Source organism: Oxyura jamaicensis, chromosome 4, assembly GCF_011077185.1.
Source record: "Oxyura jamaicensis isolate SHBP4307 breed ruddy duck chromosome 4, BPBGC_Ojam_1.0, whole genome shotgun sequence".
Classification (NCBI taxonomy): domain Eukaryota; kingdom Metazoa; phylum Chordata; class Aves; order Anseriformes; family Anatidae; genus Oxyura; species Oxyura jamaicensis.
In genome coordinates, this window is record NC_048896.1 from 4,853,614 (window position 1) to 4,873,869 (window position 20,256).

At 40.2% G+C, this 20,256-nt stretch overlaps 1 protein-coding gene across 8 annotated transcripts in view; it reads left to right on the plus strand.

Moving 5' to 3' along the window:
• The window catches only part of PCDH11X (protocadherin 11 X-linked), a 489,383-nt gene that overhangs the window by 295,900 nt on the left and 173,227 nt on the right, over nucleotides 1–20,256 (plus strand). The window contains exon 6 of one of the 8 annotated variants that reach the window (XM_035323633.1): nucleotides 2,282–2,341. The exons of the other annotated variants lie outside the window; for them this stretch is intronic. Within the exon in view, the coding sequence (XP_035179524.1) occupies nucleotides 2,282–2,326 (45 nt within the window). The 3' untranslated portion in view covers nucleotides 2,327–2,341. Of the gene's footprint in view, nucleotides 1–2,281; nucleotides 2,342–20,256 lie in introns of those variants that run through there. 8 annotated transcript variants of the gene reach the window in all.

Sequence of the window (20,256 nt, forward strand, 5' to 3'; positions counted from 1 at the left end):
GGGAAGGGAAGGGAAGGGAAGGGAAGGGAAGGGAAGGGAAGGGAAGGGAAGGGAAGGGAAGGGAAGGGAAGGGAAGGGAAGGGAAGGGAAGGGAAGGGAAGTTCCTTAATGGCATTCTAGGGAATTAAAGACTGGGAATGAGAGAGCCACAGTGGCAGGCTGACATGGATTGTTTATTTAATTCTTCCAATTTGTTCACCTTAATGAAACACCAAAAGATTTGAGTGAGCAGTAATTTAACAAGAGTCTGCCTGTCTAATGAAACCAGTACAGGATTATATTTGTTTCAAGGATCAATAAAAGACTGTGAGTGAAGATCATACCGGTATCATTCAGGAAAACAAATCGCCTTGTGTCAATCAATTGCCATGCTGCACATGCATGAGTCAGTGTAAAGCATTTTAAATATTGCATCAGTAGAAAGACAGGAAAGGAAAGGATTGGTAAATTTGGAGGTATCTAGTACTTAATTTGTTGGTCTGTCAGGTACTATAATTACAGCTGCAGCATTCTTTTTCTGTGCCTTCAATAGTCATTACTAAGCACTTCTAGTGACATAATCAAATTAAAGTACGCTTCTGTTAGAGCGCACAGAGTCCTTTGTGTAGAGTTTCTTTGTACACTTACTATCTCTGCTTGCAAGTTTTTAGGAAAACAAGAAAGAAAGAAAGAAAAAAGAGCAGCTGATAAGAAAGATACTTCCCTAACAATCCTTTTGGCCTTCCATAGGCAGCAGTTGGATTCCCCATTGCCACTAGTTGACTTAGCAATTAATAATGCAGCAATTTGCAGTGAACTTCCAGATCTTAGTGCACAAGGTGTGATTTTATTTATACAGTAAAGTTGCTACTGACAATAAAAGAGTAAAAAGGAAACAATGGTAGAAATGTTGTATCTCAAAATGCATAATCAATTTGATTATGGAAGAAATGGAGTTAGTGTCAAAGAAAGTTAAATATGTTCTACACAAGATTGTTGAAACAATGCTGAAGCTAATGTAAAATCACTTCACTTCTCAAGAACACAAACAGATTTGAAATTACATTCCTGAAATAACAGCTTTGAGAATGTTTTAATCTGCATGGAAATATGCAGGTTGTAGATAAATGTTTAAGAATGGCAGTATACTGCTGGCTTTCATTTAGAATGGGACTGATGAAAATAAAAACTGAAGGACATTGAGAGAGCCCTAATAAGATTTTTTTTAAAAGTAATTAAAAATAATAAAAAATAATTAAAAATAATAAAAAAGGTTAAAAAAGAATGTATAGAGACATAGTTGTCTGAAAAACAAAACATTAGACTTAAGCTCAGACTTAGTTATGTCAAAGAGCAGTCCCAGACCTAAGATACTGCTGAAATTAAACTAACTCAATGGAAATGAGTAGACTTGAGGTGTATACAAGACTGTGGAGGATGTAGGGAAAATATGAATGAGATTAATTTAACTGGCTGAAGATGTTCCACAGCTTTACTTTTTTAATCCCTGTGGATGCAAAGAAGAATTACAATTTCATTAGAGTTATTGGTAGATTTCCATGATTCTGTCCTAGAGCACTTTTTTCTTTTTATTCACATGTATAAAATAATTAGAAAAATAATATCACAGCTCCATCTAATGTATAATCTGTTAGGTATACAGAAAAACTCATTTGGATGATTGGAATGCATTTTTAACATAAATTCAGATACTAGACATACAAAAAACTATAAACAGTAAAATTTGAAATTGAACTTTTGTCTGTTTAATCCAGTGAGTTATATTTGCATTGGACTTTTGTTCTACTCATAATTTTAGATAATAATTATACGCTTATGTTTTTCACCTTCTCAATTTCCCTAACTTTCACAAAGATGTATGGTTAACATGGGATTTATGGGTAATTAATGCATTTGGTTAGTGTAGTAGTTCCACATTTAACATTAGCACAATTGGGAATAGAATCTTATCCTAAAATTCATAGTTATTAGATATATCAAGTAAAATTATGAATTTTACATGCCTGCTGATGAAGTATATACTTATATATGGATATATATAGTTCCGTGTTCATAAAAGTCTTTGATTGACTAGAATTTGAGCTTTGGAGTATTAATTCCATGAAATTTCTTATGTTAACTAGAAATTTAAACCCTCATGCAAATCTTATGGGTATCATTGAATCCAGCTGCAGAAATTGCATTCATCAATTGCATTTGTAACTGACTGTCAGTTTTTAAAACTCCTCTAATCTTATGAAGTGGAAAATAGCTCTGACTGGTTTCATTCCTTGTGTGGCAGAATCCCAGTCAAGGAACTGTGTTTAGGAAGTGGAATTTGTGTTGATTAGTCAACCACTAACAGCTGCAAACAGGAGGTAAGACAGTAGGAAGACAGTGACTATGCTTTCTGTCAAAGTATCAAAGACAAGATGATCCACAAGTTGCTCGAGATGGCAAGAATTATAGGCCAGAAGCTGCAACAGATTATCAAGAGAAAATCATCTTAGGCGGTAAAAATAGTACTTTTGTTTGTCAAGATAATTCCCTGTCAAATTATTGGAAGACACATGGGGTAGTGTGAGCAATGAAGAAAGCTTTGGTGACTACTCATAAACATTATTTCTTATTATTTCACTCGTGTATGTATGTTGTTGGTGTGTATCTGAAAATATATGTACGTGTATGATGACACAATTAACTCCTGTCATCAAAATCAAGTAAATGGGTTGTGGAAGGGTATGTGACAAGAGTGTGTTCAGTTTACAGCCTTTTCTTTATGTGACAGAGGCATTATAATAGGATAAGGGAAAGACCGTACATGATGAAACAGATTTCCCATTGATTAAAACCCTTTTACAGCTTTCAGTTGTAACAGTGAAACCGTCTTTCTGCAACCATCAATTTGGCAGAAAAAAAAAATACAAAAAATAATTCAAAAATACTATTTGTAAATGACAAAAATCTAGATTTCATTAATGAAAATGAGATGCAAGTCATCACAGCCATTGAACTATAGAAGTAGTAAATCGATACAGTTATTTAGGATCCAACCTAGGCTCTTCTACGTTAGTTACTGGTTTGGGCTACTTGTCGGTTACATCAGTTGTTGGGAATTCTTAAAAGTTCTTAAGTGTAACAATTGGGAAACCTGAATTTTACAAGTAAAAATTGCATTTATATACGCATATATATATATATATATATATTTTTCCAGTGACCAGCATGTGAACTATGAGAAAGAAATGTTGCTGACAGAAAGATAATTGAAATCTTTTAGGTGCAGTGCTAGCAAAATTTCTGAAAAGTAGACAAAGGCTTATGTTAGAAAAATTAACTGCAGGGTCTTCTGTCCAAAATAGATAACAGCAAATTGATGTGTTTGATCATGACAGCCATCGGAATGATCATAATCTTAAAGATATAATTATATGGCAGAGTGCTGGAAGGTCACAATAATAAAGGGCAGCCATGGTCATGTGGATAGGTCTGTGGCAGCTCACTGGGAGATTAGCTCCAAGTGCTCCAAGCTTGCAGAGCTCAGGACAGCTCCTTAAAATTTTCTTACATGAAGGATATAAATGATATACACTTCTTTAGCTATTTTTCTTTCATTATGTTTATTTTAACACTATAAATCTGATAATGTTACGCTCCTTCTGGAAGAGGAATTGATCCTCCTCCACATTTTACAAATGATACAGTTGAGAGGATAATGGATGCTAGATTGTATAGATATTGCCTATGTGTTAGTCCAATGTTGATTTTTCTTTAAAAATCTTAAGAATACATCTTATGATAAAGCATTACAAAGACATTAATTTGCTACACGTGTGACCCTGTGTCATGACCGATAGAGACCATTTCTCTAGAAATCTGTGTTCCAGGCCATCTTCTTTCTGAACTAGGTATTCATACCTACACGGAACAATGTGCCTCCCATTGGGGTACATACTTATTCTGCAGGAGTGAACTCCAAATGGAAGAGAACCATACAATACATGAGAAAAATGCCCATGTACCTGTGCTTCTGTTAGGAGATTTGCATAAGTGTTCATCTGTCTATTAAAGTAGCAGTGTTTGTTCTTTTGTTACTATTGAGCGTATGTATATATGTTGACAAATACACATCTCCTTTATTTGATACTTTTTCCTTTTCTTGTTTTGAAATTTTTTCTAATTTCTTAAATAATTTGTTTTTGAAATAAGAGCACATGTTTAGAATATGGCTAGGTACATTTTCAATGTGGAGAAAAACAAAACAGATGGAAGACAATTACATTGCAAAGGAACAGAAAAGTAACTGTTCAGTATCTAGTTTTCTGGTTTCATGTGCAGTGATAGCAAAAACATTTAGAATGGAATGGAATGAAACAGAACAAAATAGAATAGAACAGAATAGAATGGTTAAAAGAGCATCCTACTTCTCAGTAGCAATAAGAAGACTGAATTAAAATAGATTGTGTTTTAAATTGTATTTCACTTGTAAATTGGTCTGGAAATTTGGGCAATGTACAAATATTCTAAAACAGAGCATCCACCAAAATGTGACATTTTATCAGGAAGGCCAAATTATTGGTTGAAATGAGTTGGAATTGACATGTTAGTCTTTTGTAAATACAAAATTCCCGAATTTTCGTATTTTTTAATATTCCTTTCTTTCTAAATTTGATTTAAATTTGATATTCATTTTATAGGCTATATTATTATATAGGTTCTATTCATTATACTGAAACAACATGTCTAAATCAAGCATCCAGACTGATATCTCAGAACTAATTATTAGTTGAAATTAAGAAGCTAAGCATGAATAGGTATGCCTTAATGTAACGTGAAAAGGCAAAGGAAGCATGCTCACAGTTCTGGCAGTTTTGCTTTAGTGCTAATGTGTGTTTTGTTTGTGTCTGAAATATTTTCTGATATCCCATGTGCAAAAATACTCTTGCATTTGTTTGACACTTGTGTCTATGTCTGGGTTTTTGAAATCAGGTACATAGGTATCTATGAAGTAGTTTGTTTTCAGATGCTGAAAGAAAAGGTTCTTATCTTCCATTCCCTGTAATCTCTCTCTCTCTCTCATGTATGTCTGTCATTTTTATCCTAAGAACCTGTCTTTATTGTTGAGGACTTTTTATGTTTGACATTTCAGCCATCTCTTGTCCACAGCCTTATCATTCATGTTGGTGAAATTGGTTATTTGCAACACCACTAGTGCCTAAATATCTATGAGATATTTCAAGGAAAAATGTGAGGAAAAAGTGACTTGTTTTTATGTTGTATCAATATTCACAGCACTTGTAATTGCTGTTGAGTTGTAAAGAGAAAAAAAGAAAACCTATTAAACAGATAAAATACTATGTATCTGAATTGTGAAAATGATGGGTTTAGCATCTAATCTAGTTCTATCTGTGCAGATGCTGCTGGAAAGGCTTAAGGCTATTTCATTCTAAAATTTTTGCAAGTAGTTACTTTTACTTGTATTTATGTATTTAGAGTAAGTTGAGTTTCTTCCTTTTGAAGGATACAGGCAATTAAATATGTGTTCTTTCTTTTCTTTTCTTTTCTGTAAACAGAAAAGAATAGATGTCAGCACAAACTATTGTGTCACACAGATTGGAGGATATGCCAGTGTGACTGGTTGCTTTCCTCCCCAATGCTTGGAAACTGTTTCTTATTATTGTATGGATTGGGTATATGACAGGTAGAGAAACATCTACTCATTTAGGATAGAAAAATAAAACTGTAAAGTCTCTAGGTGTTTGGTTTGATTTAAACCCATTTGCAGTTGTGTAAGAGAGAGAATAAACCCTAAGGAAAGCTATAGAACTGTGATGTATTGCACTACAAGGACTGCATTAGAACCCCTGTCTGGTAGTGTAAATCAAGACTTTTATATTTTCATTTATTGATTGTAATTCTAAGAAAGCTTCACGTTGTCCAGCAGAAGTGGCTGAAAAATAATGTATGGAGAATCTATTGGAGATACAGAGGCCTTTTAGAAAGTAGAGAACCATTAGCTTTATCATCAAAGACAAAGGCATTGTTATATACATGCTGCTTTGATTCCCTGACAACCTATTGCTATTTCCCCTTGTGTTGAGCTGTTAACAATACCTTCAGTAGAAAAGGCAAAATCTGTTCTCACATAAAGGGATGTGGTGCTTTTTAATCCATTTGTATTTTCTTGAAAGCCAATATTTCCTGAAAAGAGTGGATCCAAACCATCTGCTATTGGTATTATTGGATTTTTCTCTTTAACTAACTTCATTATGACCAGACTCAGCTCTGGGTTCTCTGAAAATACATGAGTACTGGTCAGAGTGTGTGCAGGGGGTGGGGAGATACTAAAAACTAAACAAGCTCAACTTGGAATCCACAATGTAGCCCCATTTTTAACAAAGCTATGAGAAAATTGCACAGCAAAGTCTGTGAAAAAAATTACATATTCCATTAAGGCTATATTCATATTTCTTTTTATAGGCTTTTGTATCGCTGAAGGTATAGAGGTTATGACATAGTATGTAATATCTTCAATATTTTAATAGAAATGACTGATTAATGTTTCACAAAGCATTAAAATCCACTAGTCACTTCATTAGCTTGTGAAAATTAGCTCTTTTCAACACAGCATATATACATTGTGCTGCTTTTCTGCTTTCTCTCTGGAACAAGTATATGTAATATATACAGCAGTGAATGTCTCCCTCAAGGTTTTTAACTATCAAAATACAAGTGCTTTAGCAGGCTGGAAGCACTGGCCTGAGTTCTGCCACTTTCATGTTTCTCAGACTCATGAATCATTCCTTGTGGCCCAGATATCATTGTTAAAATGAAAATGTGTGTTAACAGTATAAAGGTATGGAAGAGATCACAGCTCACATTAGTCAATCTAAAGCTGTCTTTGTGAAGTCTTCCCTTGCAATCAAAATCTGTTTTTACTCACATAAATAACAAAGAAAACAAAACAACAACAAAAAAATATGATCGTGATCTAAAAATTTCCTGGGTATGTCTAGAGAGATGTTTGTAGTCATCTCTTATTTATACAAACTTGATGAAAGAAAGAAATATCATCAGGATATAGAATTTGTCACCTAGTCTTTGATCAGCACCTCTATAGGAAATGCTGCTTAGGAGGGGAAATGTATTCCATGATCATCAAGTGTCACAGTGTTTCTGTGTCCTGAGCACTGATGAACGGTGGGAAATGGTGATATGAAGGGAAGGGAGTGTTAAGATTTAACTGGAAGCTTTGCTACATGCAATAAATGCAAATAATATACAAAGCAAATATTTGTAATACTCCACTTACCATTAAGGCATAAGAGAACTAACGTCTTGAAAAGAATTGAAGGAATAGAACAAACAGCAGAACCAATGACACAGAAACACAGTCAATGGTTCTGCAGAAGCACTGAGCAAAGGTGTGCTTCTTTTCTCTAGAAACACAAAATAACTATGTTGATTTCAGTCATATTGCCCTGGATTCACACAACTGGAACAGAGGAGACTCCTGTTGACCATTAATTAAATCTGCTTATTGCCTATTTACTTGTCTAGGATCTTTTCATCTGTGTACCAACTAACAGTGCTAGTAATGAAATATCTGTCAAATTCTGTAACTTGATTTTTCATCTTCCTAATCTTCACACTGCAAATTCAAATGCTTTAGAGGGAAGATGAATGCCTGTTGTCTTTTCAAGTTAGAAATTCTTAACACCCGCACATCAGCCATCTTATAGACTTTGCAACATTTTTATGTTTGGTACTTTGTTGCAGGAAAAATCTGCAGAAAATATAGACCTGTAATTTGAAATTTGTTTATTATATATTCATTAGGATGTATTAAACCTTTCAGTGTAGCTGCTTATTTTAAATGCACATTTTGGCCGCAAGATAGAACACAGGAAGATAGTTCCGCATCGACATGCGAAAGAACTTCTTCATGGTGAGGGTGACGGAGCACTGGAACAGGGTGCTTAGAGAGGTTGTGGAGTCTCCTTCTCTGGAGATATTCAAGGCCCATCTGGATGCCTACCTGGGCAGCCTGCTCTGAGGAACCTGCTTTGCAGGGGGGTTGGACCCAATGATCTTTCGAGGTCCCTTCCAACCCCTACAGTTCTGTGATTCTGTGATTCTGTGATTTTAAATATCAATTTTATCATTAGGAAATATCAAATCATTTTACTATTACATATGCTGAGGAGACATAGTGAGACTAAGAATATAGGAATACCACAGGGACTGCAAACAACATTCAGCCTATTCTCATCTCTGAGCACATCTTACTAGTACCAATGGAAGCTCTTTTCTCCAGAGAAAGGAAAAAAAGACGCTGAAGTCATGCAGAGTTCCCCCTCAGAGACAAGCGAACGGCAGCCCCTCAGCTCACACAGATTTGGTTCCATGTACTACAGAGTACATCAGTCGAATCTCACCCAGAGTCAACACACTGAGCACTGTGTAGGACTCCTTGATATATCCCAGCCAGCCAACATGCCCATTTGACTGCCTTTTTTTTTTTTTTTTTTAATCAAGGTAAGTGAATATAAGCCAAATATTAACTAAAAGACAACATTGTTTAGAGACAAAAGTTGAACATTCAAAGTAACTTTAAACTTAGCATATACTAATGGTAATCACTAAATCGTGTGTTAATGCCCCATTTCAGTAGCTGCAAAGACCTAAAAGCAGCAAATTGACCAGTTTAAAAAAGCAATGGTGTTTAATTACATGCTTTTAACATAAATTTAGTAATAGATTTATTTTTCTCTATTTATGGTTTACACACACACATATCCAGATATGTAAAATAAATCCAGTGCATCTAAGAGATACCTACACTACTTACAAATGAGCCTCTGTTACAAAGCTGGCTTATCCTGTAGACGCAGGTAAGCATGTAACTAGAAATTAGTGCAAGTGTTTGTCTTTCTCCATGCTAGAAATCTCATAGGCTTTTTCACTGCATGTCCCAGCTTCACATTCACTGGTCAGGTGGTGGGAACTGGGCGGCTGCAGCTTTTCAAATGCTGAAATTGTGTGCAAACTTGCCAGTTGTTTTTAAATAATTTAGCATGTTTATAAATGACTTACATTTTTATGTCTTTTTATAAAAGACAAACATAGCTCGTTGGATCCAAAGTTTTAATATTTTATCCTCACATAAGCATAACAGTAATATTAAAAGAAAAATAATGGACTTTTTTTTTCCTGTTCTTTGAAGTCATTATGAAGAACATGCTCATCACAGTGCGCTGGTTTGCTAATAGGCTACATGCTTGCTTAAGCCCCCAGAAAACATGGGCAGGATTGTGACTTTACTCTGCAAGTAAAGAGAGTGGCAGTAAACACACTGCCAATTTTTGGCTAATAGTTTTTTATTTGTTTGTGGTTTTTCCTGTGGCCACTGTGAACAGTCAAACTGGAACCTGAGGGACAAAGCAGAACCTGTGTGACAGATCTGGAGGCCATGACTTCACCGAAATGTAGCCAAGGCTCTGTCAGGCTCCAGCTGTTAAACACATGAGCTTCATAATTTCAATTTTCCTGCTGCTTCTCTGTTTTAGTCTATTTTTCTATATTCTATTTTAGCTGGAGTCTCCCTAATTTCACAACTCCCCCATGGTGTATAGGATTTCTTATTTTTTTTTTGTAGCTGTAAGGATTGTGAGTTGTTGCCTTGGAAACACAGTTGTGCATGCAGCTGTTGTAACTGTACTTGTTACTTCTGCTTTATCACAAACGGTTTCAAAGCTTTTCTGTATTTGTCTGACATTTTTTGATTCTGTAACTCTTTATAACAATGTGTTTGACAAATTACCAGAGAAGGAAATAAAACCTTAACCTTGCAATGTACAGAATGCCCCTGAGATCCTGACTGAATCAGCTGTTTTCTTGGCCTCGGAAGCCCCAAAAGCCACATTCAATCCCCTATCTGAAAAAAATTTTGAAATGTAAGATTTATTTATTTATTTATTTAAGTTTTGATATTCTCCATGAGAGCTTCTATCTGCAGGACATGGGGACAGCCTGGGACTGCAGCTCCTCCAGGTTTCCAGGATGAGAGCAGACATCTGCAGGAATGGGCCTGTGCCAGCCTGGGCCCCGGCAGGGCTTTGGCTTGGTCAGACAAGGACAGGTCCAGTAGAACATAGCAGATGATGCGTGAGTACTTCACCCAGGTAGAACAAAAGTCTTTCCCGTGAAGGCTACATTGGTACCAGAGAAGACTACTGTTCATGCTTCCTGCCTTTCTTGTGAGAGTCCTTAAGCCTTTCCCTGGGGCTGCCTTGAAGTGAAAGGTTTTTGACCTCTCTCAATACCAAGAAAAATGGCTGTTAGATCTGAGAGAAACCACACAGGGCCCTCTTCCAGGGCAGGTTCTCCCTGCTTGCCAGCTGGTAACTAATGCCAAAGCTCAGAGACTGCTGAAATGCGTAAGACAGTAGCATAGTTTGAATGTTGTATATGTTCACTTTTTTTTTTAGCCAAGGCTTCTAATTGCCAGCATATTTTCAATCCATATACCTGTCAACTACACCAGTTTAGCTGGCATTGCACTGCCTTTATATTGTCTTCTACTTTTATAGCAATATAAAAAATGGTTCCTTTTTTGTATGTCGCTCCCTTGCTGGCGCTCAGACTGCTGAGCTTTCCCATTTCCCCTGTGTTTAAGATAAGCCGTAATAGGAGCAGAGGAGGACAGGTGGGCACTATTTCTGTTACACTTTCAGAAAGAGGAAAAGAATGCTGCACAAATAAATAGAAAGCCTACTAGCTCCAATAAAATACTAAAATGTTTTTGTTTCCTTGCATCTAACTGCTTTCCAAGGACCTCAGTACATTGCAATGCGCATGTCTTGTGCTGTGCATTGTTTGTAACTAAAATTTTTTAGATGTCTTTTCCTGTGAAAATGTGAGTGAAGTCAACAATTGAAATTGCAGTCTTAACTGTTTTAGATGAACAACCTGCATTTTGAGTTGCCTTGGAGAAAGGTAACCTTAACTTACAAAGTGATGCTTACAATAGTGTAGTATAGTTCAACTTTCTTTTTCAATTTAATGTCTTAAGCTGATTTAACCTTAGTACGTTTATATTCTGCCTTTTGGTTTTGAAAGGATTTTGTTAGGAAAGCCACCTAAAAAAAAAAAAACAGAACAAAATAAAACTATGTTGCCAAGTAATGTGCAGCTATAATACACAGTGTTGAAGCAGAGAAGGAATGGTTGTTCATGCTTGCTTGTAAACGACCTCTATAAACTCAGTGAATATATGTCCTTTTCATACAGAAGAACATATATTGTAAATTGTCATTCATATGATGAAAAGATAACTAAAATTATATTCCAATTGCAATTGAAAAACTCCAGAGTTAAGTGGCAAAGTACTGGATAGTTGGATAGTGGACGATTCTGGATTTTCTTGAGCTCTGTCTGAGAACTACACAAAACATCCTGCAGGACAATCACAATCCAAGGGGCCATTTTACCCCTTGCTTTTTTATAGCTCACTCTTTGGAATAAGAGATGTGTCTGCAAAGAAGCACAAGCCATATCTTTATTTTCATTTTACATTTGTTAAGCTGACAGGGCTGATGTAGGAACTGTTGTATTGCAACAGTTGCTCACTGTATGTGGAGAGGATTCACAGGGCTTATGATCCTTTTGTCTGGGCAACTGCAGCAAAGTGAATTCAAAGAAATTCAGAATTAGAGCAAAAATGTGAAGTAAATGATAGCATCAGTTTCATCTCTGTAATAGTTTCAGAATATAATAAAACATAAAAACAATTATTATCTAGATTGTTAGAATGTTAACACCTAAACTAATCTGTATTATTACAGTTTTTATCACAGTATCTGAAATACTTGCTTCTACATTTATTTGTGTTGAGTATAAAAAAATTGTGACTCCACAAAAGAAGCAGTATTCAGGAGGTTAGGTATTAATGATCTTTTAGCATCTGTAGCATTTAATTTATTAAGAATTTCACAGAATCACAGAATAGTCTAGGTTGGAAGAGACCTCCAAGATCACCGAGTCCAACCTCTGACCTAACGCTAACAAATCTTCCACTAAACCATATCCCTAAGCTCTACATCTAAACATCTTTTAAAGACCTGCAGGGATGGTGACTCAACCACTTCCCTGGGCGGCCTATTCCAGTGACTAACAACCCGTTCAGTAAAGAAGTTCTTCCTAATATCCAACCTAAACCTCCCCTGGCGCAACTTTAACCCATTCCCCCTTGTCCTGTCACCAGGCACGTGGGAGAATAGACCAACCCCCACCTCGCTGCAGCCTCCCTTCAGGTACCTGTAGAGTGCAATAAGGTCACCCCTGAGCCTCCTTTTCTCCAGGCTGAACAAGCCCAGCTTCCTCAGCCGCTCCTCGTAAGACTTGTTCTCCAGGCCCCTCACCAGCTTCGTAGCCCTTCTCTGGACTCGCTCAAGCACCTCCATGTCCTTCTTGTAGCAAGGGGCCCAAAACTGAACACAGTACTCAAGGTGCGGCCTCACCAGAGCCGAGTACAGGGGGACAATCACTTCCCCGGACCTGCTGGCCACGCTGTTTCTAATGCAAGCCAGGATGCTGCTGGCCTTCTTGGCCGCCTGAGCACACTGCTGGCTCATATTCAGCTGTCTGTCAACCACTACTCCCAGGTCCTTCTCTGCTAGGCATCTTTCTAACCACACATCTCCCAGCCTGTAGCTCTGTTTGGGGTTGTTGTGCCCCAGGTGCAGGACCCGGCACTTGGCCTTGTTGAACTTCATACCGTTGGCCTCGGCCCATCGGTCCAGCCTATCCAGATCCTCCTGCAGAGCCTTCCTACCCTCGAGCAGATCGATACACGCACCTAACTTGGTGTCATCTGCAAACTTTCTGAGGGCGCACTCGATCCCCTCGTCCAGATCATCGATGAAGATGTTAAAGAGGATCAGCCCCAGTACCGAGCCCTGGAGGACTCCACTAGTGACCGGCCTCCAACTGGATTTGACTCCATTCACCACAACTCTCTGGGCCCGGCCATCCAGCCAGCTCTTAACCCAACAAAGTGTACGCCAGTCCAAGCCATGAGCAGCCAGTTTCCTGAGGAGAATGCTGTGGGGGATGGTGTCAAATGCTTTACTGAAGTCAAGGTAGACCACGTCCACAGCCTTTCCCTCATCCACCCAGCGCGTCACCTTGTCATAGAAGGAGATCAGGTTCGTCAAGCAGGATGTGCCCTTCATAAACCCATGCTGACTAGGCCTGATCGCCCGCTTGCCCTGCAACTGCCGCATGATGACACCCAAGATAATCTGCTCCATGAGCTTCCCTGGCACTGATGTTAAACTAACAGGCCTATAGTTCCCCGGGTCTACCCTCTGGCCCTTCTTGTAGATGGGTGTCATGTTTGCTAGCCGCCAGTCAACTGGGACCTCCCCCGATAGCCAGGACTGTTGATAAATGATGGTAAGCGGCTTGGCCAGCACCTCTGCCAGTTCCCTCAGTACCCTCGGGTGAATCCCATCCGTCCCCATCGACTTGCGTACATCCAAATGCTGTAGCAGGTCGCCAACCATTTCCTTGTGGATTGTGGGGGCGACATTCTGCTCCTCATCCCCTTCCACCAGCTCAGGGTACTGGGCGTCCAGAGAACAACTGGTTTTGCTGTTAAAGACTGAGGCAAAGAAGGCGTTAAGTACCTCAGCTTTTTCCTCATCTCTGATTACTAAGTTTCCCCCCACATCCAGTAGAGAGTGGAGATTCTCCTTAGTCCTCCTTTTTGTGTTGATGTATTTATAAAAACATTTTTTGTTGTCCTTAACAGCAGTGGCCAGATTGAGCTCCAGATGAGCTTTGGCCTTTCTGATTTTTTCCCTGCACCGCCTCACAGCATCCTTGTAGTCCCCCTGAGTGGCCCACCCTCTTTTCCAAAGATTATAAACCCTCTTTTTTTTCCTAAGCTCGAGCCACAGCTCTCTGCTCAGCCAGGCCGGTCTTCTTCCCCGCCAGCTCGTCTTTGGGCACGTGGGGACAGACCGTTCCTGAGCCATTAAGATTTCTTTCTTGAAGAGCGCCCAGCCCTCCTGGGCTCCTCTGTCTTTCAATACCGCCTCCCAAGGGACTCCGCCAACCAGTGTCTTGAACAGCCCAAAGTCAGCCCTCCGGAAGTCCAAGACAGCAGTTTTACTGATCCCCTTCCTGGCTTCGCCGAGTATCGAGAACTCTACCATTTTGTGGTCACTCTGCCCAAGACAGCCCCCAACCAGCACATCTCCCACCAGTCCTTCTCTGTTAGTGAACAGAAGGTCTAGCGGGGCACCTCCCCTGGTAGGCTCGCCAACCAGCTGCGTCAGGAATTTATCTTCCACACTCTCCAGAAACCTCCTGGACTGCTTTCTCTGGGCTGTGTTGTGCTCCCAGGATATGTCTGGGAAGTAAAAGTCCCCCACAAGAACAAGCGCTGACGATTTCGCAACTTCCGCCAGCTGCCTGTAGAACTCCTCATCCGTCCCCTCATCCTGGTTTGGTGGTCTATAACAGACCCCCACCAGGATGCTTCCCTTGTTGGCCTTTCTGCTGATCCTAACCCATAGCGACTCCACCTTGTCATTCCCAGCCTCAAGTTTGACGATGTCAAAACACTCTCTAATATAGAGAGCCACTCCACCACCCCTTCCGTGCTGCCTGTCCCTTCTGAAGAGTTTATAGCCAGACATTGCAGCACTCCAGTCATGAGAGTGGTCCCACCACGTCTCCGTGATGGCAACCAAGTCATAGCCTGCGTGCTGCGCAATGGCTTCCAGCTCCTCCTGCTTGTTGCCCATGCTGCGTGCATTAGTGTATATGCACTTCAGCTGAGCCTTAGCCTTCTCCCCCAGCCTTGCCACTGTTCCCCCTGGCACACCTCCAACAGGCTTTGTTTCATCCCCGCCCCCCTTCTCACCTAGTTTAAAGCCCTCTCAATGAGCCCTGCCAGCTCCTGGGCCAGGATCCGTTTTCCCCATGGGGACAGTTGGGACCCATGTGCAGCCATCAGGCCAGGTGCCGAGTAGAGCGCCCCGTGGTCAAAGAACCCAAAACTTCTGTGTTGGCACCAGCCTCTGAGCCACGTGTTTATCAGGTGGACTTTTCGTGTCCTCTCTGAACCATTCCCTGCCACTGTAGGAATGGATGAAAACACCACCTGTACTCCCGCTCCGTCCACTAACCGTCCCAGCCCCCTAAAGTCCCGTTTGATAGCCTTCAGGCTTCTCTCATCAATGTTATCACTGCCAGCCTGGACTATCAGTAGCGGGTAGTAATCAGAGGGGCGAACCAGGTTGGGAAGCTTTCTGGCGACATCCCTGACCCCAGCCCCAGGGAGGCAGGAGACTTCCCTACGTGTGGGGTCAGGCCGACAGATAGGGCCCACCGTTCCTCTGAGAAGGGAGTCGCCCACCACGATCACCCTTCTCTCCTTCTTGGTGGGAGAAGTCTTGAGGCGTGGAGTAGACTTCCTCGCCCTGGGCTTCCTGGTTAACTTTTCTGCCACACCCTCATCCACCGCTCTCTCGAGCTCCAGGGCCTCAAACCTGTTGTGTAAGGGCACCTGGGAAGGTGGGGCAGGCAGTGGGGGGAGTTTCCTGCAACGCCGAGCAGGGACCTGTCTCCACTCCTTGTCAACTCCTAGGTCCCCTCTCTCTGCCCGACAGTGACCGGGCAGGGGGTCCACCCCCACTTGGGGAGCCTCCCCCCGGTTCCTCTCCTTCAGGCCTTGCAGGGAGTTGCTCCACCAGTCTATCTCCCACTCGCACTCCCTGATGGCTCTCAACCTCTCCACCTCCTCCTTGAGCTCATTTATTGAGGTTATGCACTTGGTTGCTGATTGGATTGAGCTGTGAAACACATTGTTCATTGTTCTATTGTATTCTGAGATTTTCTTCGTCTGTCAGCTCTTCCTCAGAGGACAGTGTTTAACACAGTAACTTTTACAACAGGAGTTTCCAGAGCCTGAACTCTGGAAATATAGCCTATTTCGGACTTGCATGATTTTTGTTTGATTTATTCTTTAACTTGACTTGGGGGATCTTTTGGGTGGGAATGAAATTTTCAACTGCAAAATGCTACCTATGTAATAATACAAACACGTGCTATGCTGCGCTACATTAGCAAGAGTGCAGTCAGTAGGTCCAAATATAGGATTGTTCCCTTTCATTCAGCTGAACATCACTGAAGGATGTTAAGCAGAGGCCACCAAGATAATCAGCAATCTGGAAAACTTGTCTTGTGATGAAATCTGAGGCAATTGGGTTTGTTCGGCTTGGAGAACAGGAGGTAAAGGGAAGGTCTTGTCTGCAGTTACCTAATCTGCTGTTACCTAATAAAAGGGCGGAGAAAAGATGTAGTCAGACTTTTCTCAAAGATGTGCCGTGGTAGAATGAAAGGCAAAAGAATCAGGGTACAAAATAGGAAACTCCAGTTAGATGAAAGGAAAACTATTTTCACCATGAATGTGGTCAAACATTCAAACCAATTTTCACCATGAATGTGGTCAAACATTCAAACCAATTTCCCAAAGATGCTCTGGAATCTACATCCTTGAGGACATTCAGAATCCAACTAGGCGTTGCTTGAGGCAAACTCTTCTAGGTTTATGTACTCTGAGCAGGAGGTTGGAGAGGGTGAGCTCAATAGGCTACTTTCAATCAAAATTACTCTCTGACTCTGACTTTTTTTTCTTCTCATCAAACTTCTCAAAAATGTATTCAATATCTAAAAAAGTAGTTGTGTGTGGGGGAGGATTTTCATTTGACCATTCTTTTTACAGATTGTTCAGGCACAGATACTCGATACTCATACAAATTGGCCAATATTTGCCATTGTGGAAAAAAAAAACAGTAAGATGAGAGACAAAAGCCAGACAAACACTGGTGAAGGTTGTCTAGATCTCAGAACTCTCTCAGAGAAACTCAATAAATAAACTCTCTTAAATTATCCTTGTACGAATGGGGTGGCAGTGGAAATGAATGCTACATTTGCTACAAATGATAGCATCTTAATCTATGCACTTTGTATTTCTTCACCTCTCTTCCCTATCGTATTTCAACTGTCAAAAAGTTAACAGCTTTGCAGATGAACTTCTGCTTTCCCATTCCTAACTTCAATTGCTTCTGACAGTCTGTGTTTGCCCATCTCTGAGATTCACACAGATTTATTTCCATCTTGGCACTGAGGACCAGCATCAGGCTATTAAAAGTACAAGGACGCAGTGAGTGAATACCTATCTATATCCTGAAGACACCTGGGGTCTTGAGAGCCTTTAGGGACTAGTGCAGGTAAGGAGATACCTCAGTGATACCTCTGGCAGTTACTGCAACAGCCTTATGAACTGAAGATTTTGGAGGTTTACTGCTTTGTTCCTGGTTCTACTGATAGAAATCCTCTGTAATAGGAAAGGGTATTGGTTAGGGCGCTTATGAAATTAAATGTAGAGAATTAATGGTCACTAAAGTATTACTTTCTGTCACTGTTCATACCATCGAGAACACAACACTTTTCCAAAGAATGTCAAACCACAAAACAGGATTTTTTGTTAATACCTTAAAACTCTGTGTTATTAAATCCAGAGATGTATATTTTATGTATGATGATAATTTGTCACCTTATGTGGCAAATTAAACAAAGTTTAAAACTTTTTAACAACATTTTTTTCTATAAAATATAAGTCTTCACAAAGTAGCAATGGTGATTTTTTCACAGAAAGCGTAAAAATCTTCCATAGCCTTTTATGAGCTCTCTTATATTAACAAAGGTTAGTATAGACCTATTCTGCCTTCTCAGGACAGTTTTATTACACTGCAATGCATTCTTCAGTGCTTTGGTGGAAAAGAAACTGCTATGGTTGGTGTGCAGCCCCTGCATAAGATGAAAGTAGTAAGTTCTTCCCTCCAAATGGCTAAGATGTGTCAAAATTCTGCATAATCTCTAAATGGTGGCCTCCAGTCTCCCATTTCTACCATACTTAACTGTTTTGACAAGTTGTAAAGGTACAAAGCACTGATAGTGTTCTGTTACAGAGGTAAAAAAGGTTAGTTTGACAGGTCTTGAAAGCACTAATGTAAAAGTATGTGGCAAATGGGAGACATTTGATGTCTCCCATTTATGTATGAGTCAAAATGGGAGACAGACCCAGAGTAATGACAGAGTCTCGATGCGAGTATGATCATTCTCCTTTATTGCATGTTCTAGCCGAGTATATACAGGCAACTAACTACAGCACGCGCCGACACCAACTTATGATTGGTCTAGCTTCTCTGTGCACGCATCTCTAGCACTAATACGATTGGTACGATGGTGTCGTTCACGAGGAGCGGTGTCGTCTCTCTTCCCAGACATAATTCCGCTTATTCTAGTTGCAACATCACTCACGGTCATCAACCCTGGGTCTACATCTTCTTCACGGTTCTTCAAAACCTGAGTTGCTCATTGTAATTACGTCATGCCCCTTCTCGCTTAACCATGACTCCACAGCAAATCCATTCTGTAGTCGAGGCAAGGGGGCATAGGGGGGATAACTTGTTATTAATGAAGCATGTACTGTTATTTCAGAAATAACTGGCATTGGTCACAGAAATAGAACGACGGTGGTTTCTTTAGCTATTGACCAAAGCAAGAGTTTGATGCAAAGACAGGATGTCCTTAAAATGCCCTGTACTAACAAATGAGTTATTGAGTCAGCTGAAGTAGCTGGTAAAAAGTGCAGATCTGATATTTGTTATTTATTACTACTTAGTACTCTAAATGACTTTAAGCATAAAACCCCAAAAGAAAACTAAGAACCAATTAGTGAGTATGTATGCCATCCTATACACTATGACAGGCAAACTGTTGGAAGCTGAAAGTGTTTTGTAACTCCCTTTCAGCATGGTTGGGCTTCTTTCTCAAATTTTTGGACAGTTAGCTGATGGTTACCCTGCTCTTCAATTTATCATTTTTCCTGCAAGAAAAGAACTAGGAAGACTAATGGTTTCCCATTCGTTGTCTTTAAGATAATCAGATTTCTGGCGCTCGCTATTTGTTGTTGTTTGTTTGTTTGCTTTTTTATTCTTGAGAAGAGGCTTGCTATTATCACGGAGCTTACTTTGCAGTTGGAAAGAGTCAAAAAACATCAGTGTTTTTAAAGCTCAATGAAGCTTTTCTTTTTTGGTATGTTTTCTTTAATAATATTCCAACAAGTTGATCAGTACATTATAGGTACATATGCTTATGTATGTAGATGTATGGCTAGGCATACTGCTTGTAAATTAAGCAAGAAAAACAAATAACAAACAGCTAAGAACTCACAGTAGCTATCCCACAGGTGAGAGGGTGAATTTTTAGGGCCATTGAACACTGTAAATATGTTCATTGTATCAGTGCTTCAGAAATACCCATTCTAAATGATTTTGTGTTGATCCACTGTGAAAATTCATCGTGCTCAATTGCCCTCAAAATTTCTCATTTCTGTGATGGTTTTACTCGAGTGGGCAGCCGAGCTCCACCACAACCGCTCTCTCACTCCTCCCCTCCTCAAAGAGGAAGGGGGAGAAAAGACAACACAAAGAGCTCGAGGTTTGAGATGAGAATGATTTAATTAAGGAAAGGGGAATGGGGAGAAAGAGAAACAAAAGAAACAACAAGGCCGCGCGGAAGCACAGAGAGAAAGAAAAAAAAAGTTATTCTCTACTTCCCATCAACGAGCGATGTTCGGCCACGTCCCGGGAAGCAGGGCCTCAAAACGCGTACCGGTTGTTCAGGAGAGACCCTCCCCCATGAGAGCCCCCCTTTTATTGCTCAGTGTGACATCAGGTGTTATGGAATATCCCTTTGGTTGGTTTAGGTCAGCTGCCCTGGTGATGTCCCCTCCCCATCAATTGCCCACCCCCAGCCTGCTGGCTCTTGGGGGCCTGGAAGGAGTTCTGATGTTGTGCCAGCACTATGCAGCAATAGACACAACACTGGAGTGATACCAGTGCTGTTCCAGCTATGAGTGCAGAGCACAGCACTGTGTGGGCTGCTGCAGGGAAAGGTGACTCCATCCCAGACAGACCCAACACAATTTCTCATCTGTGATGTTGCACTCTGCTGACTGCACACTGGACTGCTGTACAAAGCATGTAGACACCCTGCTGCAGTGTGTCTTAAAATACTTTATATTGCCTTCAAGGTTTCCATGTATTACTTAATAACTGAATAAAACTGTGTCTAGGGCTTGTATCTATGAGACTTTCAAAGATGTGAATGCATTTCACAATGAATTTGTAAGTT